General features: G+C 38.3%; 1 protein-coding gene across 3 annotated transcripts in view; it reads right to left on the minus strand.

Moving 5' to 3' along the window:
- Positions 1-981: 981 nt before the first annotated feature.
- The window catches only part of cpne7 (copine VII), a 29,159-nt gene continuing 4,322 nt past the window's right edge, over positions 982-25,818 (minus strand). For all 3 annotated transcript variants that reach the window (XM_063882179.1, XM_063882176.1, XM_063882180.1), the window contains 14 exons: positions 23,978-24,160; positions 23,257-23,331; positions 20,568-20,642; positions 17,716-17,799; positions 17,538-17,627; positions 17,242-17,340; positions 16,995-17,081; positions 16,600-16,659; positions 15,751-15,884; positions 11,137-11,191; positions 7,721-7,772; positions 7,386-7,519; positions 6,231-6,467; positions 982-5,247 (listed from right to left, as the gene is read on the minus strand). In XM_063882179.1, coding sequence (XP_063738249.1) covers positions 5,095-5,247; positions 6,231-6,467; positions 7,386-7,519; positions 7,721-7,772; positions 11,137-11,191; positions 15,751-15,884; positions 16,600-16,659; positions 16,995-17,081; positions 17,242-17,340; positions 17,538-17,627; positions 17,716-17,799; positions 20,568-20,642; positions 23,257-23,331; positions 23,978-24,160 — 1,518 coding nt within the window. In that variant the 3' untranslated portion in view covers positions 982-5,094. The remainder of the gene's footprint in view (positions 5,248-6,230; positions 6,468-7,385; positions 7,520-7,720; positions 7,773-11,136; positions 11,192-15,750; positions 15,885-16,599; positions 16,660-16,994; positions 17,082-17,241; positions 17,341-17,537; positions 17,628-17,715; positions 17,800-20,567; positions 20,643-23,256; positions 23,332-23,977; positions 24,161-25,818) is intronic.

Below are 25,818 nucleotides of genomic sequence, written 5' to 3' on the forward strand. Positions count from 1 at the left end.
CACAGAGCGACAGGGAGATACAAAGCATGTTAGACACAACATCAGAGGAGCTAGCTGGAAGCATTTCAAAGGTGTGTGCTGTTCCCCTGGGGGAAGGAGGAGACAGCTAATTAGTAGTGAGATTTCCCATTCTCCTACTCTTATTAGTAATTTCCTCATTACGGGCTGGCATTAGGCAACCAGACACTGAGAATAAAGCCACTGAATCCCTTTTCTTTCCAGCTTTTACAAGGCTTCCAGCTAGACCTCCCAGCCATACCACTGTTAGGGAAGCCACGTTGTGTTTAAAAGCATTAAAGGTAATCTGATAACGTGAAGGCGATGAGTTGTTTCCACTAAACAACAGCACCTTGTCCCAGGGTGCAAGCCTGCTGTTGATTTAATTGCCAGTGAATATTAAGCGGTGGTGAGTCTTTTTTGTAATTGCGGCCATAAATCAGTTGGCCATGCAGGGAAGGGGTAACAGGCGAGTGAGAGAGAGGAAGTGTGTTGAACACAGAGCTCATCTGGGGCTCACAGCCCCGCTGGACAACCAGTGGCATTGCGAAGGTCAGCAGCCATCACAATCAAAGCCTCCATTTCTCATGATAATGTGCGAATGGCCTCCTCCCAGATCACTCACCACATGCTGCATCTCTGTCCCTGAATCTGACAAAAATGAAGGTCTAAATCTCCCCACAAGTATGTGTCACCATGGAAACAACCGTTATTCAGTGCTCTCAACAATAGCCGTTAAATGAAAGGAGCTGTCTGATGGAATTAAAGAGTAGGCTCAGTTCCTCTTCCCATGTAATAAGTACTCACAGCACCAGCAGCAAAACCACAAAGGGCAAATGTGTACACAATAGCATAACCTACATTTCATCAACCACATTCATTTTGTTTTATTTTCTTTGTATCGCTCCTCTGAAAAGGTGAGCAAATGTAACACAAGTGAGTAGGATCAGATGAAACTGGAAGAAACAAGCAGACAGGTGTATCTGATTTTTGACAAAACATTTTAATTAACTGTTTTTAATAACAAATCACAAATGAAATTTCAGTTTAGGATTAGATTTATTCATCCATTTGCAAGACAGAGAGCGCAAACTACAAGAACAGGGGTTTGTGCAAATGCAGGCTTGCATATTAGCATATCTTACGACCCAACGGAATGACTGCACAGCACAGCTTAACAATAAAAGAAAGCATGCAATAAATCCCTTTCTTCCTTTTGAACAAATCAAATATTTACTAATGATGCATTGGTTGCTTCTCCCCCACACGGCCTGCAGTAACACCAGTTGCATATTATGTTTATGGGCTGTAAACCTTGTCCTGATTAACGGTGGCTGGGGGAAAGAGAGAGAGAGAGAGACAAAGACTCTCTATGAAAAATTTCAAATGCATCAGTGCGGTGTAAAACTTATGCCTCGTTAATTTTGTCGGACAATGGTGCAATGAGATAAGGAGAAATAAGCAGCTCAATGAATTCTTTCCAGCATTTTTTAATCGGCAGTGCAAGATGGCCACATGAACTGTGTTTTTATTGTCTCCAGAGTTTCAGCTCACTGTTTTTGCAACACTGTGGCACAAATGACGGTTTCCCATCAAAACATGAAGGATTTTTGCTTTTATAAAGTGACAACTCCAAATGGGTTCTGTTAGCTCCTGCACATAGCCCCACAATTATATTATTATCATATGCAATACATAATATTTGCAATAAAACTTTTCTTTTAATGAAAAAGACAAGTTTTAACAAATTAACAAATATTTTTCCAAATAGGTCTAAAGAGTTATTTGTTTAGGGCAAATCTGGCAAGGCATTAAAGACCCAAGCATCCCTCTTTTTAGATGAATTACAGTAAAACATCTGAAAACATTTCATGATTCAGATACCTCCAGGAGCAAATAACACATTTTACTGGCAGTGTTTTGATGTTTGAACCTAGAAAAAACCTATTTTGGCAATGTTGTGTTACTTATTAGAGAACACAAATAATAAATGAACACAATTATAAAATTCCTATATGTTAAAGGAATAACATTTGGTACGTTCTGAGATTGCAGAATCATATATCACGAAAATATCAAGAGGACAGGGTAATGAACCATTTGAGCCGGTGCAGCTCATAACCTGAGGCAATGTAGCAATAAGGTGATCTAGGTAATCGGGGGAAAAAAAGTTAATTTCAAAGATTAATATGTGACCTAGTTTCCCCTCAAGAAATATTGGCTAATATGTTCACATCCTGCCTTAATCATTAAGAAAAGGTTGCCACCAAGGATTTGTGGGTAATCATAAAGCTGGTTTCATAAGTAAAGTCTATGTGAGACTAAAGTCCCTCCACATAATTTACTGAGTATGGCTCCAAATCTATTCCTGCTGAATCGATCGGCCTCATTCCTGTTATCCACAGCGACAGAGGAATCCTCAATAGTTGTGATCTTCAAAGGAGTTCAGAGAGCAGCCAACAGCAGAGCCTGCTGTGTTTGGGTGTATTCATAAGAAGTCAATAGTCTGTATCTGGGGAGAGCTGGTAAAGCTCTAGAGGACAAATCAAAGTCAGATTAATATTGGTAGCTTGGGGATGGATATGTGTATGTTTGAGTTGCTGCAGTAGTCTTCAAGTGTATTAAATGGCTTTTGGTCAAGTGAATCAGTCACCATTCAGGACACATATACACCATATAAGATAAAGGTCAGATCAACAAGCAGGTAAATAAGGTATAGAGGCATGACTGTTATAGTCATAGGGTTGATCCTATTTAGTTAATTTAAAGGATTTTACATACTTAGGCATTCATGTCACTTAAACTTCTCAGTTTGCCAGCAGTGTTTGAGATTTATTAATTCCATTTTTTGACAGGATCTCTTTTCTTTGAATCTGAAAGGTATATATTTTACCTCTAAATGTAACTTAAATACTAATTTGCATTTGCCATTCAAAACCAAGGTAAGAGCAAAAATATTCAATGTATATTGTTATATTTAATTCAAAGATGAATTATTTAAAGTGCTCTTAATAAATCTTGATTAAAACGTGTCCAGTCCATCTACATTTGAGGTAAACTAATCCATATGTTGAAGTGATGAAAAGGTTTGAATGCCATCAGGATGCCTTTTGAAACTGTCTTTGCAACTCTTTTACTTTCTCATTCAATTACATTTTTATGCACATGTGACTCAAACACATCTTTCATTTCTTTTTTGTTAGAGGCCAAAACTCATTCTGGTATTTACTGGACATAGCATCTCAAACAGCAACTCATATCTGTGGGTTTTAAGGGGTCGGTTTAAGTGAGAAGTGGGGCTTAAACCTTTGTAGTAATAATATGTTCCTTTGGTAGAATACTGAGCCAAAACATGAAACAGCTTTATCTGAATTTTTACAGACCACGCACTGAAAACTATGACGACAGGCTGCACAACCCTAACAAGGTAAATTAAAGTGAAGGTTAAGAGAATCAGGCAAGACATTCTTGAAAATGAAGAGAACAGACACACAGGAACAGTTTGTTCTTGAGACGCACAAACATGAGCATACATCAAATGTAACACATTCCAGAGCTGGTTGAACATTAGAGTGTGTATCGAAGCACTTGTTTTAATCAGATTTGTGCTTTCATTGGATCTAAACTCTGCACTCTCCAGTTAAATTCCCTACAAAACATTGAGTTAAATTGTTTTGGGTATAAAAAGCAGCAAAAAGAAGAAAAAACAGAGCAGGAATGTGAAGAATGTCAACTGCATGACGGATGTCTCAGGGGTGACAACAACAGACTATTCAAAAGGAAAGTATCCATTGGACATGAAGGATAACTCTCACAGTTTATTCCAAAGCCACCAAACTTGAGTGAATCATTTGTCTTCTCTTTGAGAAAAACATAAGAAGCAACTTATGCTGCAGAAACCTAAACTCATCCTACTTTCACTTGCCAGCTGATGACATGGCTGTTTTCCCTCTAAATATGACTTGTGAGCTCCCTTTTGTAGCTAAAAGAAGCATACGCAAGCTCGAGCCATAGCAAATATTACACATAGCAGAAGTTAAGTCACTTGAAGATTCACAGATGTAAAAGGGGATCAGGTCCAAAGGGAGGACATGCTGCTGTTTTCTCACCTGGCATTAAGACCTAATTATTGGTGGATTGGATCAATATTTTACACAGAACAAACTAACTTGGCAACCTGCTGACAGTGTAAACACTCAGCATTACTTGCTTTCATATTCCCTAAATGGGGGTGGTGTAATTAATGGTTCATGTTGTATCAATAATGACATTTTCGGTTTGTTGAGAATGGCTGATGCACAGAGGTTCAAACAGAGTTTTCAATTAAGACATGTTAGGATTTTCCATTTGTCCATTCAAATGAACTCATGATGATGACTGATTTAGACTGATGATGATAAATATGTGATCTTTGTTTGTTTGGAAATATTGTTATATTGTTATCCAATATAAGGCCAATATTGGAGCCAGAAAAATGTAGGTACATAAAGAAAGGTCAAGGTATTAATTGGTCTGAATGCAGCATTTCTTCTTATACTTCCTGTAATTCGTACATATATATATATATATATAACATCTGGATTAAATGTTAGTATTTTCAAGTTGAGCAATATCATTTTGATTGCAACATACAGTACTGTACAGTTCATCTTCAAAAGTACCAGAAGATGTCACATAAGCAAAACAGTAACATAATAGAGAGGGTAGAAGTGCTGAATGTCTTGAGCAGTGAGGAATTATAAGTCTGCATCCACTGTATGGATCAGTACTGAGGGATTGGCCTGCATGCATAAAAATTTGGGTAAAAAACAACACAATCCTCCAGGACTGATACCGAAGCTGCTGGATGACCATGGTTTTCACAGCCAGGGAGAACAACGCTGGATCCACATCGAACAGACACATGTAACCAACAGCCTCTGTAGTGCTGTCCTTATGTAAACACTTGTGAAGAATGAGATAAATGAGTAACAACACATTTAGAAAGCTTTTCGCTTCAGTACTTGTCCAAAATTGCGAGGCATGCGTCCTTTCTCCCTCTCAGTTTTCTGGACTGATGCTGTGGTCAAAGGTAGGTCCCAGGAGCAGGCTGGGGTTTTAATCTGTTGGTGTGGTGGCAATAGGGGTGAGGATAGGGGTCAGTGACTCACTGATGGGACACATAGGGGAGATGGCCTTATGGCTGTAGTACTCTACAACTTGCTTGGGCACCTCTGCAAGAACACATTTGGCCAGGGCTGCAGGGGAAGCCTGCAATGGAGACAGAGAACAGCTGGATTTGTCAGAGGACTACAGATGGGGTTACAAATACTTGTTTTGTTTCAGACAAATTTAAATACAGTCAGTATCAGATATTAGAGTGTAACTGTTCTGTTCATAACTCATAAAAAACTGTCTTCTACTTTGATGCTGAGAGCCTGGGCTATATAGAAATTAAAATGATAATTTTATAGTTGATTACTTCATGTTTAACTAGTATGCTGTGGGTAAATATACTTTTGTTTAAGCATGTTTTGAAAAGAAATTTCAGAATCACAAAACTCATTAGATTAAGGGATGGATATCATTTATTTCACATGTGCAGGCAGGCCTGCAAGATAAATGAGTCTAGATGTTCAACAATTTATGTGCCGAGTCTGGACACATGACTTTGTGGGGAAAAAAGAGAATGAACTTGCTGTATGATTTGGAATTTTATATAATATAAGCATCACAAATATGTAATAATATTATGTAATACATATTTAGGTTAACGTTATAGATGAGTAATCATTTAAAGAAAAGAAAACACAAAATGTCTTAAGATATTAGTCTACCATTGCATAGATTCTGTAAGTCTTCTAAAGGGATGAAATTCATGTTCCCTTTTATTGGTTTTTGATAATTAAGGTGCAAAGCATTGTAGAAAAGCATCACGTCAAAACCTACTATACGATATGTATTGAAATATGGTGAATGTAAAGACCACAGCATATGATTCACATCATTTTCATACTCATCCCTTCACCTCTCATCAACTTGTATCCTGTATTTCTGTATTTATTAGGTTTCTCTACTTATTTATTATTATTATCTCTACATTATTGATTGTTTTTTAAATTTCAGTCTCCTGCCTATATGCTCTTTTAAACAACAATGGATTTCCACTTGCATCACTAGCACAGAAGTCAGAAGAAGTGGGTTTGAGGCTGAAGTCAGGAAGTTAAGATTGACAGACGGAGAGACAAACTGACCGTTTTGAAGTCTCTGAAGGGCACAAACTGCACAATGTCCCTGAGGACTGGCTCGCCCTTCGGTGAACGTAGGACTCCGTCATCTCCATCCAAAATCTGCATGTCTGTGAAGTCTGCATTGCCCACTCCAACAATAATTATGGAGAGAGGCTGGTAGGAGCCTCGCACAATGGCTTCACGTGTGTCTGCCATGTCTGTCACTACACCATCCGTGAGGATGAGTAGGATGTGGTATCGCTGGAAAAAGACAAGATTATTCAGTGTGTATTATCCATTCAGACACCAATCAGTTTTAACAGCAACATGTGGTTTAGCAAGAAAACCTCTAAGTGTGTGTTTTGGTCTTTCTGTTTTTTGGAATAGTAGCCTCTACTAAGTAACGAAGTCATGTGTACAGCAGTGAAAACAAGGGGATCAATATGTGTGTATGCATGTCTGTCTGAAAATGATTTCATGTTTCCACTAAACAGTGTAAAAAGAGAATTTGAGGTGTAGGAGAAAAATGAACATGGCAACTGTAATTATTTCTGATTGGTCCCATGAGAAGTGGATAGTTTATTGGACCCTTAAGGGGTTTATGTGTTACTCAATGTTCTGAGTGTATTTATCGCTAATGTGTGCCCTGAAAGCCTGGCTGTTTACTGCAGCTCATTCACTGATCAAAAGATGGAATAGAAAAGAGGAGTAATAATGACATGAAGTTCAGTGCAATAACAAGAGTATAATAGTTAAGAAACTAATGTCCGTGAACCCTGTGGGTAATTTAAGAGAGTAAATAAATAAGAGACTTCTGTTCCTCTACCCAACGAGATATCAATGAAAGATAAAGAGCCCAGTAACATTATTAGGCATGTGTGTTGAATCCCATTTCAACAGCAGTTTATGAGACTTCCTAACACAAAAAGGGTCAATGATTTGAAACATTTATAAAAGCAAACTAAATATACAGTACGTCACTGCAGGACTTCACTCCATAATTTCAAGAATACTAATTTGCTCTTTAAAAGGCTCTTTCTTCTTTTGCGCCATGAGCATTATAACTGTGAACAGAGGTGAACCAGAGGCTTCCCACTCTGGGAACTCAGCGGGATGCATTACAACAAAGCCTGTATTAGACCCATATATTTCTAATAGAGTATAAAAAAAGACGCTCACAGAGGCGTCTTTAATGTTGCCGTCGCCTGCTGCCAGTTTGGCTATCCTGTTAATGATGGGAGAAACATTGGTCGGGCCGTACAATTGGATCTTAGGAAGGCAGTTCTGGTACGCCTCAACCACTCCTTGGATCTCTGATCAAAGACAGCACAGAGCAAAATGAAGGAAACATCAATAACGTTATCTACAGTTACATCCACTCCACTTAAAAAAGCTGTATACTAAACACCTGATTTGTTATTCACTGCAGTCAAGTGTTTTTACGAGGCTTGAATATATATCCTGCCTTACAGAATTAAACATTTAAATAAAAACCTGACTCAACCCTTCCTTACCTTCACATTCATCATCCTCTGGGTTGAAATTAATGGCAAAGTCATGTGACACCTGGGGATGCAGAAAGAGAAAAATGTAAAACAGTTATTTAATGTTTATGGCGGCTTTGTCCCCAGAAGCGACTGCCCTGTGAACACTTAGAAGATATTACTCTGTACAATTTTGTTAGGAAGGGGTGATTTTTGTAGACGCAAAAGTGACACAAACTGAAAACTTGGAAATGTTCGTGGTCCTACAAAAAAGTTGACAGTTTTGAGTGTTATTTAGAAATAACTTCTGATGGCATCTCCAACGTTACTACTGCCCACATCAAATGATACTGGGGTCAGTTTGCAACAGGCACGCTCATTATTATGGAAGTCATTTTCAATACCAGGTAGGATCATTAAATGATTCATTTTGAATGTCAAATTACAGGCAGGGAAGTGATGTGCTCATAATCAAGAACTGATAACAGCAGACATGTAACTTAAATACTATGGTTGAAATGTTAATAATAATAATGGAATTGATTTTTGTGCTTTTCCAAGTGCTGTTAGTGCTTGACGTTACAAATGGCATATATTAGACATGTAATTCATTGAATAATGAGGACAATTCCCACTGGGTTACAGTGGAGTGTCTTACCCAAGGACACGACCGCATGCTGACTGCAGTCAAGGTGGGATTGAACCTGTGATTCCCTGGTCCCGTGATCCAATGATCAGCACACTTAACCTGTGCGCTACAGCCGTCCCTTCATTATTTGATTAATATATATAGATATTTTTAAATATAAACAAATTTCTATTTCAACCATTTCTTTTAATGTTCCTCACTCTCTCATGTGTGTACAGTAAGACATGTATAGCACTTAATGTATGCTATCTGGTTTGTGGAAAGAGACAGCAACCTTTCTTCTTTTAAATTGACTATTTTTGCCAACCAAACGTCATATTTACTTAGTTAATCCAAAAGCTGTATACTTGGCACAAAATGAATCCCCTTCTAGATACCTCCTCTCACAAGATATGATTTTTTCAACAAGCACCAACTGTCAGCCAGATCAGTGACAACTGACTTTTCTCCAGCTGGCTACTTTCTTTTGAGTCATTTCTGTCTTTAATGTGATTAACAGCCTGCATTCAGTCACTGTATTGTGGAATGGGGCCACTGCAAGAGAGGGGCTCTTGTTTTGTATCTCATTTAACAGGCCTGTTTCATGGCGGACCTTTTGACATGGAAATGCACAGGTGTAACTAATAACATTAATAATGGCTGTCTGTCTTCCATTTGAACGTGCCAGTTTTGAGGCTCTGCTTTTGTGCAGGCTGGTTCACTGGCATGGCTTATAGGGACTCCTAAGAGGAACAGAGCATCGGAAATTTAATTAGTTACACCTTTGCTTTTTATGCTACTGTGTGACACTCATTCAATATTACAATCTTATCTTTAGCTTTGCCTGTTCAGATGTATTTAGGATTAGTATCAGTACAAAATCAACAATCCCTTTAAAGCCATGAAAGACATCTTTTGTCAGTCATATTCTGTCAAAATTTGGAAATCAGTTTGGGTTATTTGAGGATTTAGACATGTGGGTTTTTATCTGTACTTTCCTCCCTTGTTTGAAGCTCATTTGGAAATAGGTAATATCAGATGCTCCAATGCATAAATCAGGATTTGGCAACATTTACATTTACATTTGATCACAGTTGTTTGATTGTGATGGCTGCCCACTGGCTATCAAATATGATCCAACCAGACACACACAGTCCAGATGAAGCAGATTAGATGAGTGTTCATCTGGTCTAGACGAAATAAAAACATGATCTATTGTTGCCTTTCATTTCAAATCCCGTTCATGTTCACACTGGCTCTTCACAAACCTCAATGCTACTTATGTGTTAATATAATCTGCTGTTACAAAGAGCTTAAATGACTGATAAGTAGAAGTGATACTAGTATTATGACCTGCAAATCAAAAGGTAATGCATGCTTATTATCAATATTGACCTTGAATAGGTAGAGACAAAAAATATGTGTCTAGTACAAAATGTTATCCTGATTCTTTCGGGGATCTTTGTCAAATATTCTTAACGATTTTACTGAAGTACAATGATAATAATAAAAGCACAATACGCTGCACTTCTAACTGCGTTTGACACACCCATACTAAAAACACAAATATGCTATCATTAAATCCTGTGGTTTGCATTCAGCTTTACTTTCAGATCAACAACAAATCACACAACAGTCCGAGGCAAAAACTGGATCGAGACTACGAGGGCACCTCTGATGGGGCCGTTTTTTGATGATCCACTTTTTTTTAACAATATCTGATGGTAAGGGATGTTTTCTTCTTTTAACCGTAGCTCTGACTCGTGCACGTTTTCAGTGGCTGACGAAAAACCAAAGACATTATGGCATATAAATTGCAAAAAATGTGAAGCTTCCCATTAAAGCACATAACTTCCTATCTGGTGCATCCTTGTCTGGAAAATCTTGGTTCTTTATATGTTTCCAAAATAAAATGTGTATGCATAATACATAATAAAGGATACAACAGTGCAGAAAAACACTGAGAAAGAGCCCTCGTCCATCAAACCCTCACAGAGGTGTAGCGTATGAGTTCATAGTAATGACTTAATTAGCATTCACCTGCAGCAAAAACCACAGCATGGAAACAGCATGAAATAAAATAAATGTGGCTTCTGCAGGGCAGCCAGTGTTATGGTTAATTCATTTGTGTTTACATAGCCACAAATCTTTGTATGATCAAAATGATAATTAGAAGTGTTTCATATCTGCATATAGAACAATACAATCATAAACAACAATCAATAAAAAACAGCCTATGTTTGGTTTGTCTGGTATGAAACCCCCTAGTGATTCAAGTGTGTGTGTGTGTGTGTGTGTGTGTGTGTGTGTGTGTGTGTGTGTGTGTGTGTGTGTGTGTGTGTGTGTGTGTGTGTGTGTGTGTGTGTGTGTGTGTGTGTGTGTGTGTGTGTGTGTGTGTATCTTCACATGTCAGACATCTCGTCAGGGCTCTATTCTGAATCACTGAAGTCCTTTGGTTCTCAAAGTCTAATTTGCTTAAACAAATGCGCTCACATTCATGAATTGTTATGTAAATTAAGCATCAACTCTACGGGGCTTTTATCATATGAGAACATGTTATTTTCTCAAGACAAGTTGATATTTTAAGACATGGGGCTTATGAATAACAAGTTGGTCATTTGTTTAAAATTTGACGGACTGTGTCAGAAAACAGGTCAGGTTGGAGGAATATACCAGGACTCCATGCGAACATGAATATATGCATAGTATTGTTCATGTGACGAGAAGGCCAGTGTAAGGGGAAATAATAAGAAAGGGAGGCTTTGTATGAAAAAAACAAACAAAACAAACAGGGAGAGATAAGAGGAGATATACTCACCTCGTAATTTGGAGGGATTCTGGCACCAAACCCCAAAGCTGAAAATCTTTTGTCACTGAAGAGATAAGCAAATAAGCCAGGCATGTATTTCAGTTACTGAAGTTTAACATGAGATAGCTTTTGAAATTGTTCTGAAAAGCATTGATATATTATCCATTTGTTCATGATTCTGATGGCAAACCATCTGCGTCGTTAAAATTCCTAAATGTTAAAAGCTGCAGCCAGCGTTTGCACCTGTTCAAAGACCTTTACACAGTCTTCATCCTCTCCACTTTTCAGCTCACAATTAAGATGGCCAGATATAACTATTAAGAGGCTCTGCTATGCTGAAAAATGTCTCCAAGGCCAGGGCACAGAGATTTGATAATAACAAAACGATATCTGTTTAAAGAGAGTGCACTATATTCACCCTCTGCTGAAGTATTTGTGTATCTGAAATCTGAGCATGAAATCCATTCACTAGATAGTCCAATCAAACATTCCCCCAACGTCACAAAAAGCAGTGTCCATGGAACACTCCTTTTGATTAAGATTTCCACAAGGCAATTTGTGACTTACAATTTACTGACAACTATATCATAAACCATTAACTGTGTATAACATGAGGATTCAATAATGGATTCATTTCAAACACAGCAGAAGAGTGCAATATGGTGATGAATGGCCTGCAAACAGCAGCTCGATGTAAAATGGATAGAACAACATGTATTGTATTCAAAGTCAAAAGTCGATTTCATCATTTTCCACTTAAGAGAAGATGCTTTTTTAGAGAGCTTTAAGGTAAACTCAGACCTGACCATGTTGACCTCACTATCCCTGCCGTCAACAACAACACATGAGATACTTGGGCAATACAAATGCTAGTTTGACTAAATAGAAAACCACAGTTCAATGTGGAACATGTTCTTATATCCTGAATTAATCTTATACTGCAATCAAAAACATAAAATGCCCTTTTGGTACATTTTTGCTAGCTTTGTAGTTAATTTGTTACAGTTACAATTTTAGTTGTATTTGTTTTGAATTGTTTTCTATTTTCTATTTGAAAGATGGGAGCTTTTATCAGGCGGGGATGGCCAAACCAAATAAATGCAATACGGGAAATCCAGTTTTTGCCTCGGACTGTTGTGAAATGTTTTGAACTAGAATGGAGTTTAACATAAGCAACAGAGCTTTCACTGGATGTTTCTACTCATATCAGTGAATATTGGTCTACAGATATCTCTAACGGCTGCCTCCATTGTAAGAACATTAACTCTTGATGCCTTCATGAGTGACAAGCTAAATTTTGCAGAACCCAGTTTAATCCCAGATAGCATCTCAAGAACCACAGAATCCTGAAATGATGTCTAATAATAATCAATTTACTCTGGACATGGTGAGAGTGCATCAAAGGATGCACAGCAAACTTTACACAGTTAATAAGTGTTGATTTATTTGGCGTGTTGACAAGTGTTGATTGGAGAGTTGTTTGTCCACTCTTAGAGCTAATATGGCTTTGAGGCAGCTTTTCAGAGCTATCCGAAGTGTTTAATTATCTCTGATGGGTGTAGACTCATATAGAAGCTGGCAGAGTGATGATTGTTACACTGTCAGAGTGAGCAACACACTCTTAACTGTGAACTCCTGACAGAAGCAACTTTATTCTGGAAAGTTGTTGTTGTTGTTGTTGTTCTGGTATAATGGTTTGTAGCAATGGCAATTACTGTACTTGCTAATATGCATTAGTGACCAGCAGGAATCTATTCTTCTTATTATTCCTACTATGTGTCTTATTATTCTTGCTGATTCTCAAGAAACTCTGAGCAGAGTGGCTGCAAATTCTCACTGCAACAGCCTGTTAGGAAGACATCACTGGATATGGTACAGGGGCCATTTCGAACACACATTTGGCTGCCTTCATTATCCTCTTTTCCAAGAAAGAAAAACATGTGATTGAATCCAACTTTTATTCTCTGTAATGCAACCTCTCCACATGCCCTGGCTAATGTGATGTATTATTCCAGATATAAACACACTCCGGAAATGTACTAAGCAAATGAATAGATTTCAGTGTCCAGCAGGTCCTGCAACTAATATGAAAGCATGAAAAACTGCCGTTGCTCTAAGCTCACCTTGAACACTTATATGTTTTCATTTCACTTTTTTTTATCCATTTTGGACCAAATTACTCTCACTACTGTGACCTCCCCAGCACACTAAGATATGTTGTATAGATGCAAAATAATAGGGGAAAACTTGTTTGGTACCAATGCAAAGACATATTATAAAAGGAAAGTCTTTTAATAGGGAAGGGGTGATTCATGCTGAGCCAATTTTAACTCAGATGTACTTTACAGCGCTCATTATCTCGACCTCCAGTCTCTCAGGCAAACTACTCTTTGGTGAATAACATACTCTTATAAATGTGCCCTTGACGCCTTAATGAATTGATGTCTATACGCAATTTGTGCATTTCTTAGCAGATCTCTCTAGATGTAGAGACATGTTGACACATTATCCCCAGCCCAGACAATGCAGAGAGGATTACGGTTTCAACATTTCCATCTTATGAATGTTGCTGCGAGGTTCATGGTGGGCCTTGTTTTCTCCCTTTGTCAGGAGCCACAGGGAGATCTGCCCGGTATAATAGCCCTCTCAGTAAGGTAAGCGAGCTTCTACCCACACAGACAAAAGCTAGTCACTCCAGCTCCATAATGCACTCCTCTGCAAGGACTCTAAAATCCCACATCACCTATATCCACTAAAGGCTAAAAGGTTTGCATGCCCACGTTTTACACCTCAATAACAATTCCAGCCTGAGAGGGATTGGCTGCCTACACTTGCGACACTGTTCTGCACCAGCAGCATGTTTCCATGTATGATACTTTTGTTTATATATGTGAACACAGAAATCATAAAGCGTAAATGACGAGCTGGTAATTTTAAGGCAGGTTTTCAGTGTCTCTAGTAAGATCTTTGGGATGCTATAATTAGCCAGAAAGTGCTCCCCTGATATTCAATAGAAGGATCTGCATAAATCAGTCTACGTGTTAATCCTCATCTGGCTTAGTTTCGACAGATGAGAGGGTCTTTCTCTGACACATATCATATAATAAACAATTTCCCAATATTAAAAAGTACCTTCAAGCCTGACAGCAATAAAGAAAACTTGTTTTCACAATTGTACATTGTTTAATATTTCTGTTCAATAAGACAATCAGTCATTAAAAAACAAATGTGTGTGCCTGAAGCCAAAGCCTGAGACAGTGTTTGTATTAACAGGGACGGGCATTTTCATACAATAAGTACAACTTCCTTCAGATTAGTTTCAGTGTTTTCTTCCCGCTGGACTTCCTCTGTCTTTACATCTGATTATACAGCACTCTGTTATTTTACCAGCAATAATGCCTCCCACTTCGTTTGAAGTGCCTACTATCCTGGTGTTATCCCCTGTCTCTGCATGTGTCCGTCTGCGGTTCCATCTAATGAGCCTATGCAAGCTAAGCAGGGACCAGTTGCTGTGTAAAAGATTCTGAAAAAACTGTATCTTCAAGTTATCCACAGGAGAATTCAATAGCAGCCACCACTGTGAAGCGCATGCAAAACAGTCAGAACTGTCCCTACAGCCATTGGCTTGTGCAAAAATAGTATTCAAAAGTGCATGTGTTGTATGTGTATCTTTCTGTCTCCAAATGTATTTTATACACACATACTGTGCCCTTTGTGATCTATTTACTATAGGATTATAGCAGCCTAGTCACCCAGTGCACAAACAGACACAAGGGGTATCAAAGAAGATGGGGGAAAATTGGGGAGGCGAGGGGTATGACTTGCAGATTAAAGGGTAAATACATCTTTATTGTGAGAGGCATGTGGTATGTGTTGTCATTATTTTTCTTCAAATTGTTACGTGAGAATGGAATGAATAAATACTCAAATGTCTTAGAAATCTCTGCCAAAGGCCTGTCAGATACGAAAAACTGACTGCCTATAGAAGTCCAAATGTCCTCTTTCTGTCAGTTTGTCAAAACAAATCTGGAAATGAATAGATACTTTGACAAAATGGCCAGTCAAGCTTGTCCAGAATATTGTGTCAATGCCCTTGGCTTCTACCAAGCCCTGCTTCAGCCCTACATTAGCCTCATGCATAAATAATGCCAGTGGAGTCCAAATCAGTTTGCTCTAATTTTCCAGGTTGTGCATTACTTTAGCATGGCTTTAACAGATATTAAAATGCATTTATGAACATGAACAATAGAAAAGGCTGTATTTGCAGGTAATAATTGGCTGCTTTTTGACAATGTGAGGCATTTATCCATTAAGGATGCAAAATGTATTCACTTGAGATGGAGGGGCTAGCAGTCAACAATTCAGTTTCTACAGTTCAAGAACAACCTGGTGAGCAGAAACGTAAAAACTTCCATAATGTTCTGCAAATCTGTTCTCCGGTCCTCCATGTATCCAATTCCAATCCTTTTGTAATGGTTCAGATAGAGTGGTTTGTTTCAGTGTGAGAGATCACACTGAAATGTCGTGCACAGGGCCCTCTGCAGCTCTCTGTTACAACACAAGACACTGACAATCCCTGTAGGCAGCACATAACCTTTACTAAGAAACAAAAGACTGACAAACCTGTCGTAGTCTTGACAGATCTCCCCCACTGCTATCAGAGCCTTCAGATACTCGTTGGGCTGGTAAGGGTTGATGTAGTGCAAAGAGCAGCTGTTCCTCGGGTCTCCATTGGAGGCTGTGAAGTCAATGGCAACCTGGTAGAAAGAAGCGTGCAGTATGAATAATAGGAATCACTAGATTACTTGAGTAGAAATCCACCGTTAGCTTCTGTATTTTGAACATAATTGTGCTGTTAACAGGTTAAGTTCATTTTTCTGCTTCTCAGCTTTTATTTTTGGCTTCTTTCTATATTACAAGTAATTCTGAGTGATCAAGCCTGAAATATGCATAATGGCAATATAAATTTGATCAGAGGTATGAACTTGGGCTTTTTACACCCACATACTGTAGGAACAGCTACAGCTCCTGAATACTGTAGATCCAAGCAGCCCGCTACGAAGGAACTGCATCTACCAAAGCAATCCTCAAAATTAATATTCATTGCTACAGTAATCCAGTAGAGAGTGAGAGGTAGCACAACAGAGGGCAGACTAAAGGGCAAAAGTTGAAGTTTTGAATTTATTCCACGATGCTGCCAAGAAAAAAAACTGAGTGCATGTACAAACACACCATCAGGGAAAGTTTGAAGGATGAGAAAAATCTTAAAATACTGTCTGACGCTCAGAAATGATAACCTTTGCTGCACATCGAATGCTAATGGACCACTAATGAAATCCATACCAGTCTGTTTATATAAAAGCAATATTTAACATTCAGATAATGTCACAGTATTAGGTAATACATACAGTCAGGTCCTGTTAAAAGCTCTAGGACAGAGAAGCATTGCTAAACACAGACTGCTCAATTTACCGTAAAGTGAATCTGGCATCCTCCCATGATGTAATCTAAGAAGGAGTACACTCTGTGGAGCTGCAATAGAAAAATAAACATGTATTTATAGCAAAACCTCAGAAGCATCTTTTCACATGCATCTGGTCATTAAAACTGAATCAACTCGACAAATGTGTTGACTATAAAGTGTAAACATTTTTTTTTTAAAAGGTTGTGAGCAGCGAAACAAAAAGTGCCCTCTGTGGAAATAGCCTCAAACATTTACTCATTAAGTTAAGCAGTCAGAGATAACAAACAAAGAAGATTGTGTTACCATGCAAACTAGAATTCATAATTACAATTCATTCACACTTTCTAAATTGCTATCTCATCATGTGAGAAATGAAACAGCGATTGGTTCAACTGATGCCTACCTTAAGGTCACTGAGGATGACAACTCCTGAATTTTTATAGTTCCTCTTCTTCAGCTTGTACTTAGGATTCACACAGTCCCATGACACCTAAACACAGCAGGTTGAAGACAGGAGGGTTTTGAACATGGCCAATAATTCTTAAGCACCATGACATTGGTTTCATCTGGGATGGATTTCAGCAGAGGCATATTGAAAATAGATGAAACATTTACACGGCTGTCTCTCCTCGGTCTCTCCGTGCACTGACCTTATTTCCACCACCAATTTTCTGCATTTCCCTGAAAGTGGCATAGAACTCGCCGATGAAGTCATGTTTCCCCCTGGAGTCATAATCCCACACTAGGCACTGTAGGCACACATGGTGGACAACACTGTTCATTATGTATATCTGTTGTCTATAACCATACATAAACAATTCAGCAAAATGTATTCATTCACCTTTCATCTATTGAACTTTTATTAATTCCTGTTAAGCCCTGGATGAGCAGTTTCTGACCCCTGTGTTTTGTACTGATGTTGATTTATTTGCTTAAGGTCTCTTACCTTGAGCTTACGTTCTTCATCACAGCTGCACAGAGATATGAGAGACACTTTGAAGGGCTCCCACACAGGATTCAGGTTGTTTTTAATCACCTGTTAGAGTAGGAACACATTATACATGAAATAAAGTGGCAGAAAAACAGCTGTTGCTTAAATTGAAAAGCTAATATGATGAATTTACCTCAGTTCTGTGCACAAGTTGTTCGGATAGATCGTCATTGATTCGGTATATTTCCAGAAAAGGGTCAGATTTGCTGAAGATATCCTGCAGAAAAAACAGAGTATCAAATCCACTGAATCTTAATGAGAGCTCAAGCCCGAGACAACGACAACACATCGAATTCCACACTGTTGGCTTGACTTAATTTGCTTTAAAGCATCGAAGCTAATCAGTCAGATAATATTAACTACTGGGCTGTGATGCACTTAACACAAGCAAAATTACAAAAAAAACACTCATTGCTAAATATTCAATTTTAATAAGTGTCTTTGGATGATTTGTTTGAGAGGAAACTGTAATTTATACAAATGGCTGTTGATGCTGATTTATCATTGATGATGTAGAGGCACAGTTAATTATCTCTGTGATTAAAGTTCGGCGAGAAAGAGGCATAACATTTAGAAATCATCAGGATTGAGAAAAAAAGAGCTTGGTCAGACAAGAGTTTGAGAATATCTGGCAAGCTTGCATCTCATGCCATTATTATTTATTTTTATCGAGCCAATAGCGTTAATGACCCGCCATTTCCTTCAATGTAGCCTCCATTGCATTTCGGAATATTTGTATTGGTTTATTCAACAATTATTTGAAGCTTTCTAGCAGATCATTTTAACTTTCTTTTGCACTCCATTAATTCCCATGTGCAAAATGCATCCGCAATAGACCAGCATCAACCATTCGAGTTTTCTATGGTGGCTGTCTCTATTTACATCATCAGTAAATAACCAGCTAATTTGAAAACGTGCTTAAGATTTTATCCTTTATGGTTATTTACTGTAGCCTTAAATTATTCTCAGTCTAGCAGACACGTCTGAGAGCAGAATAGTGCCGATTATTTATGACAATTGATTCTTCAGGGAGAAAAACAAATTATTACACTGTGCGTGTGTGCGTGCGTGCGTGCGTGCGTGCGTGCTCTTGTGCATGTGTGTGTAATGTTGCATTTCCCGCCACATTAGCCAGATACATCTCCTGAGGGAGCGGAACAAAAAGAGCTGTAGCATCCTCTCTTTGTTGTCATGGCAACCGCTGGCCAGTGAAATCCACGGAACAAACGCAGATGTCAAAATTCCACCCCTGGGCCGGGATGTGAGCGATATCTCGTCATTAATCCTCCTGTGCATCAACCAATACGTACAGCAGGTCGAGGTGATACACCTGACAGGCAGCTAGTTAGAAACACTTTGCTCCTTCAGTCCACATCTGCTAAACAAATTGTTACGCCCAACATCAGCCTGGCAGATAAGTGCCAGATAAACTGTATTGTTAGGGAAATTAACGACCTGATTGCTCATAAACTCTATTTATGGAGGAAACTTAATCATCATTTTAAATTTGTATGGCAAGAGCATAAAAGTTACTTGTGGTACCTGTTTTTTTAACAAGATCTTTGTTTACAATTAACGTTTGAATATCTTTATATATACAATAAAGTCAATAACACATTTTAGCATCTTGTAGGTGGTGAATTTGGTTACCGACACAACTTTTCATTTACCAAATGTCAAAAGGACAAAAATCGCATTTAGCACCCTAACTCTCACCGCTGGAGTCGGTGGAGACCAAATCTTAGCCAGAATGAGATTGTACCAGATGTGTAAGCCACTGTTTACTAACCAGAAATAACCCCTGCATTAGTGCACCTCTTACCCATGTTTGTTAATGACTTCTAAATGTTTGACCCGCCCTTTAGGGACAAAACCCAAACTAGACGTCTCAGGACCAGAAGCTGAGGTTTTGTAGCTTCTTTTTTTGTTTATGTTTAAAATCACCCACCTAAAGATTGTCTGTTTTCCAAACCAGATGAAATCGTCCATGCAGGTAAACGGAGCCTGTGTGCATCATTACTGTTAGTTATTTGGCATCAACAACCAAAATCTGTAGCGAATAAGCTGCTGAAAGGTTTTTTTCAGGGAAAACATGAGCACTTTTTGTGTCTCTGTGGTCCATGATTACGCACCACTGCTCCCCAGTGTTGCGCCCACAGCTGTATTCACATCAGTTTAAATTAAGCAGGCGGGTGGACTCACAGGCAGAAGCTCAATACACACAGTAGTATCCGGTAGCTGGATATATAAAACAAATATCGCATGCAGGGGAAGATATATAGAGACTGTGGGGGAGATGCACGCCAAAGCGAGTACCTTTTTAAAATAATTTTCCTTGTGTAAAATTCAAGTTCAATTTAACTGTCAGACTAGCGGGTAACGGCAAACTGCAATTTCAAAAATAAGCGTGCAGGCTGTAGAAAAATGACTGCCAATACCTCTGTGTAACAAGGGCAGCCTATGAGATTGACATCCTAAGGCTCGTTCCTAAGAACATGCAGACTTCAGATGATCACAGCCATAATTGGATGCAAGCTCCTGCTGTCTTTGTGATTGAAATATGCCTTTGGCAAAGTTTGACAGTTGGACAATCAGAAACAGGTAGGGTCAGTGATATCTATATTTAAAGGAAAACCACATGAAATCAACAAGTAATAACAAAAAGGTTACATGCAATATCCTATAATGTACATGTGACACTGGGATGTGGCCAAAAACTCATTGAAAAAGTACCCGTTAAAGCATTATGTGACTGCAAGGATGTGTCATATCAAGTGTGATATATCACTTTTTTCTGTCCTTGTACAATTACATTATAAAATGACTTTAAAATAATATGCAAAATGTGTTTGTGCAAGGCCAGTGTTGCATCCTGTCATGATTATCACATTACTACTACTGCTACCCCTGTGTAGTGCTATAAACCATATCTAATGAATTATGAACCGTGTTGGTTTTTTCATTGAGACCATGTGCTCTGCTCACCTTATCATCGAGCTTCTTGGCACAGAAGGAAAGCTCCACGTATCCGTTGTTGCCTGAAATTTCCTCCGCGTGCACCTGAGAGGAAATACAATTAGTCAGCAATAATCTATGGATATATGGGCTTCATTATGTATGGCAAGAAATCACATCACCACGATACATTCCAAGAAAGAAAGACATTTCTCATAAAGCTTCTTTTTTTACTAAATTGCAGAGTAAGATGAAGCCTCTCATATATTAGGGTGAAGGTAATTATCTGATAGTATTTAAAGAGTAAAGGCTTCTCATCTAACATTTTTCTTCCCATTGCAAAAAGTAACTTTTACTTTCATAGCAACTGCACTGTGGCATGCAGTTAACAGAGTGAAGTGGCTTTTACTTAACATGGGACTGCAGAACATTAAAACTAAAGTAGTAGAGAGCCCCATTATTGGCAAACTAATGGGGCCCTGCTGTAGGTTAGGATAGGTTACTGTCTCGAGTTGAACATTCAACTTTTTATGGATGTAAAAGAGACCACGTACTGTGCAGTGCAATAGTAAAGTTTTATAACAGCTCTTTAACACTTTGACGTTTTGTTTATATCTGTGTGTTAGTTAAAAAGAATCACTGTGCTCTCTCTATTGCTCCGACTGGCCCACTGAAAGAGACAGAAGTCTGCTGCATTTCACATATTGGAAACTGACTGAAACTTTACATCCACCTGTAAGAACTGTTGCTGCAGAGCGAGCAGAGCCATGGTCTGACAAGCCCTGACAGTAATGATTGGCAAAGCATGGAACCTGTGCTTTTTATCAGACAACTTGTCTGTCCTCATAGTTTCCAAGTGCAGGAAAAAAATCTATATAAATGGTGGGCAGTGTGTGTGTGTGTGTGTGTGTGTGTGTGTGTGTGTGTGTGTGTGTGTGTGTGTGTGTGTGTGTGTGTGTGTGTGTGTGTGTGTGTGTGTGTGTGTGTGTGTGTGTGTGTGTGTGTGTGTGTGTGTGTGTGTGTGTGTGTGAAGCTTATCCCTCAAATGGGTAAATGCTTTTTGGCCAAATTTCACTTTTTGCCAAGTTCTGTTTAAATGTACAATATGTAAATTTCTGCAACTAGCGTTCTCTCCATTTAAGCAATACCAAATGTTACATCTTCAAAAGTTATGTGTGGTTTCATCCATAATGTTACCCTATCTTTCAGTGGCAGCTGATCATTACTGTCTTAATGATGTGATTTATTAGCACTTATTTGTGGGCAGATTTTCTACGTTATCCATGCTAGATGTACTTATTTCAATGCATCCCTCTGTTTAATATAATTGGCATGTACAAATGTTATTAAGTGAATGTATCAAAGAAACAACACCTTATGTATTTCACTGAAGCGAAGTGAAATGGCAATTAGGTCCAATAAATTATAGCAATGGTTTAATTTGTTAGCAAGGGCTGTATAATAATAATTTAGATATATTATTAAAAGGATTTAATTATTTAGATTTAACTACTGTCCATATCATTACTACTGGTGAGGGTTATGTTAAGGGATTAGAAATGCATACCACTAAGTCATTAGTAGTATAGAAGTACATTTTATCTGTAAAATATGTGTATGTGTATTAAAATCTATATTCTGCTTGTTATATCTTTATCACAAACAATACATTAATGGTTGCATTCATGCATGTATTCAGAATCATATACACATTTAAATAGCAGGCAAAACAGATGGTGCAGTATTACAATGCAATAAAAATGAATATTTTAGAATGTCAGTATGTGTGGGAAGCAATTATATGTTGGATAAGGCTTTAGCATAATGTTAGAGCACTGAATTCTCTGTATCTCAGTCGAAGAAACGGTCAGAAAACGTCTTTATGTGAATTCTCTAAAGACCTTAACAAAGTTTCTGCTGTGGAAATGTTTAAATATATACAGTGTAACTCTGGCAAGAAGAGAAAATGATTTAAAAAGAATGAGTTTACTTTTTCCTCACTGCACATGAATCCCACCCGATACCATCAATAATACTGCATCCTGTCAATACATAATGCTCCGTTTTTTATTTACTGAAGAGCACTTTCATTAGGTACAGGTCCTTTATAAATGACCACTTCCTAAATATTCTTGTGTTTTCCCAAATGAGGTGGAGTGTAGGACTGCTCAATCTAGCTCGTGTTGATTTATATTTACTTGCACTACTGGCTTGTTAACTGGAAGATTGGTGGTTAATGAACCAACAGCTCCTCTCTTCCACATCTGACACTTGTGATTTCTTATACATGCATCATTTGCTCTTGCTTTCTTGAGTGTGTTCGCATTGATAGCACCAAAAATAAACACTTGAGGAAATTCTCGGAGAGTGTGCGCACTTCTGATAACTTACTACCACAATAAATGAAGTAGCAACATAAAGCCATTCTGAGTGGTGAGATGAAAAAAATGGTAATAATACAGAGAAAAACATGGTTATTTTCTATCGTCAAGCTAATAAAGTTAGACAACATTGTACTCCATAATGGTGAGTAAACGGATGTGTCATTGGAAAACATCCATGAAAATCAGTTTTACAGATCAATTTGCCATCCATTATTTCTCTCAGCTATCCCTGGTCATTCGCTTCTAACTTCCACTCCACGTCCAGCAATCTCCACAATTTCATTTACCAGAGCAGCAGCAAGGCACATACTGTATAAGACATGAAAAGAACTCACTGTGATGGTAGATTTGCCGGCATATTTCCCATACTTTAGCAACAAAGGCTTCACCATCCTCTTTTGGGCCACAATCTGCAAAGAATGACATAAATACGTTGTTAGTCTTAAGCCTTCCTTAGCAGTAAAGAGAAGTGAGCGTTTGCTGTGTCTCAGTACATGGACTTCTGTACCTACACTTGATATTTGTATTGACACACTGAGAAGTATGACATGACAAAATGCAGTGCACTATGTGTACCCAGATGGTGCACTCATTATGGTCAAAACGTTGAGTGTGGAATACGGGATATTTTCTCGACTCCAGGGGAAGGACCAGCAGCAGTTACTCAGGTGAACACTGCACTATACAAAAGCACCCCTATACAGTTGTCCTTTTGAAGCATCAGTCTGTTAACTGGATTACATGGGTACTAATTTTGTTTTCTCAAGCAATAACTTCTAAAAACGGCAATCATAATTTCCAAAGAGTTGAAACAGCCATGTGCAATTTAAAAGAACACTATCCTGTTGAAATTAAAGAAGTACACAAGTAAATAAATAGTGTTTAGGTGTTGAACATAGACGTGCACTAGCACACTTATCTATATGGAAACAAAGCAAGGGATCTGAGGGAATCTACTACCATGCTATGGATAGGTTTTGTGTATTTTACAGCATTCAATTTCCAGTTTTGAGAGCACAAACCTAACCAGAACTTTGACGGTGGCATTTGCCTTACCTGGCCAAGAGTACACTCCATCCCACCAAGAAAGTCATCATCTCGGGTCCCGATGCTATGAGTGCCGTGGATGTCATAGACTTCAAATCGCAGCTTCTGGACCTCCTCAAAGTAGTAGTCCCATGAGAAAACCTTGGCAAAGACCGGGTGCAAGTTGCTCTTAATCACTTCTGTCCTGTCCAGCTGGAAGGGAACACACACTTTCAGTTAATATATTTAAAGATTATAATATTTCTTATTTTAATTCACTGTGTGTGATTAAAGCAAGAGTATATCTCATGGAGTGATAGCACGTTTGTGACCTGTTTATACAGCAAGATCTCACAAAAATATGATAGAAAATATGACTTTCTGCTTATATTGTGGAAGACCAGCGTCTACAGCAGGGCAAATGTTTTTACGTTCCATCAAAAGGATGATGTGAGAGAAGATTTTAGGGTTCAGACATTTAATCTCTCAGTACAAAAAAAAATATCCATGCTTGTCTTTCACTGCCTGACAAGGAAAAGCTGGGCTCTCTGAGGCCCCATCTGCTCATGATTAGCTCGCACCGCTCGCTCCATGAACATTTCTATATTGCCCAATTTGTCACAAGGACATGTCATCATTGAACATGATATTTTAGTCAGCGGAGATTAAATAATGACAAACATTCAGCAAAGATCCACACTGTCATAATTGTCATAACACAGTATAGTTATGTTGATGTTTATGCATTTTGTGGGCCCTATGAAAGCTATGAAAATGTTAGACACATCTAAAGGCACAATTTGGAGCTGATCTAGTGACATCAAATTACAGAACTAAAGGGCTTTACATCTTGAAAAAAAGTCTATAGCCATACTCAAAATAGCCATACACATGGATACAATTTTGTCTGTGACAGCATCGAGAGTCAGTAATTCACCCTCACAACAGGACGTCAGTGTCATGATGACTTCAATCAGTGACATTGTGCTATTGTTTCTAATCATGTCACTTGGGTTGTGACAGCCTTTGACAGAAAATCTGAAAACTTAACCTGGGTTTGAAACTCTCTCTTAAGCAAACTTTTTCCATGCTTTGTCACTTTTCACATGCAAAAACAAGTCCAACAATATTAATATCTTGCAAGTGAGATTCTCTGAATGTTATTCCCAATTTCAATTTATTATTGGATCTCTTAATATGTGATGACAGACTTTCACACCACCTTGGAAGCTGTTCCAATGTGGTTGTCATACAAACCAATTAATTTGATCATATCCGTACCTTGAGGGGGTTGTTTCACCAAGAGCCACATCGCACTGCTTATGACCAACCCACTCTTTGTCTACAATCTGTTGTAAATTAGCGAAATGTTAAGACAGATAATAATCAGTGTTCCCTTGCAAATGTATTCTACATCTGACATTTTAAATTCTAAATCAGGCAGCTGTTGTGCAAGCCTTAATTCTTTTTTTTTTTAAGGGGCAAAATAACAGCTGCAAGTTCAGCAAACCATTAACAGATGTATCTCCCTGGTCGATGTTGTATACCAAAACAGGTTTTTAGAGCAGCTAAAGTAGGACTGAAAGTGTAGGGCCTTTAACATTTAACACATCACCACTACCACCAGAAGCTTCAGTGCTGCAAATGGTGTTGTGAAGAGCTCTGTCTAACATGTTGGTCTAAAATCTCTCATAGGAGTCAATCTAGGCTGAGAGACGGAGAGACAAAATATGATCTTCGTATTAGATTTTCATACTCCTCAAACTATTTGACCCCTTGTTCTTTTTGAGTGGGGGCATTATTATCCTAAAAGAGACTTGTCCAAAAAGGATGGAAATGTGTCACCATAGAATAAAAGTTCGGAATAGCTT

This window comes from Eleginops maclovinus, chromosome 4 (genome assembly GCF_036324505.1).
Source record: "Eleginops maclovinus isolate JMC-PN-2008 ecotype Puerto Natales chromosome 4, JC_Emac_rtc_rv5, whole genome shotgun sequence".
In the NCBI taxonomy this organism is placed as follows: domain Eukaryota; kingdom Metazoa; phylum Chordata; class Actinopteri; order Perciformes; family Eleginopidae; genus Eleginops; species Eleginops maclovinus.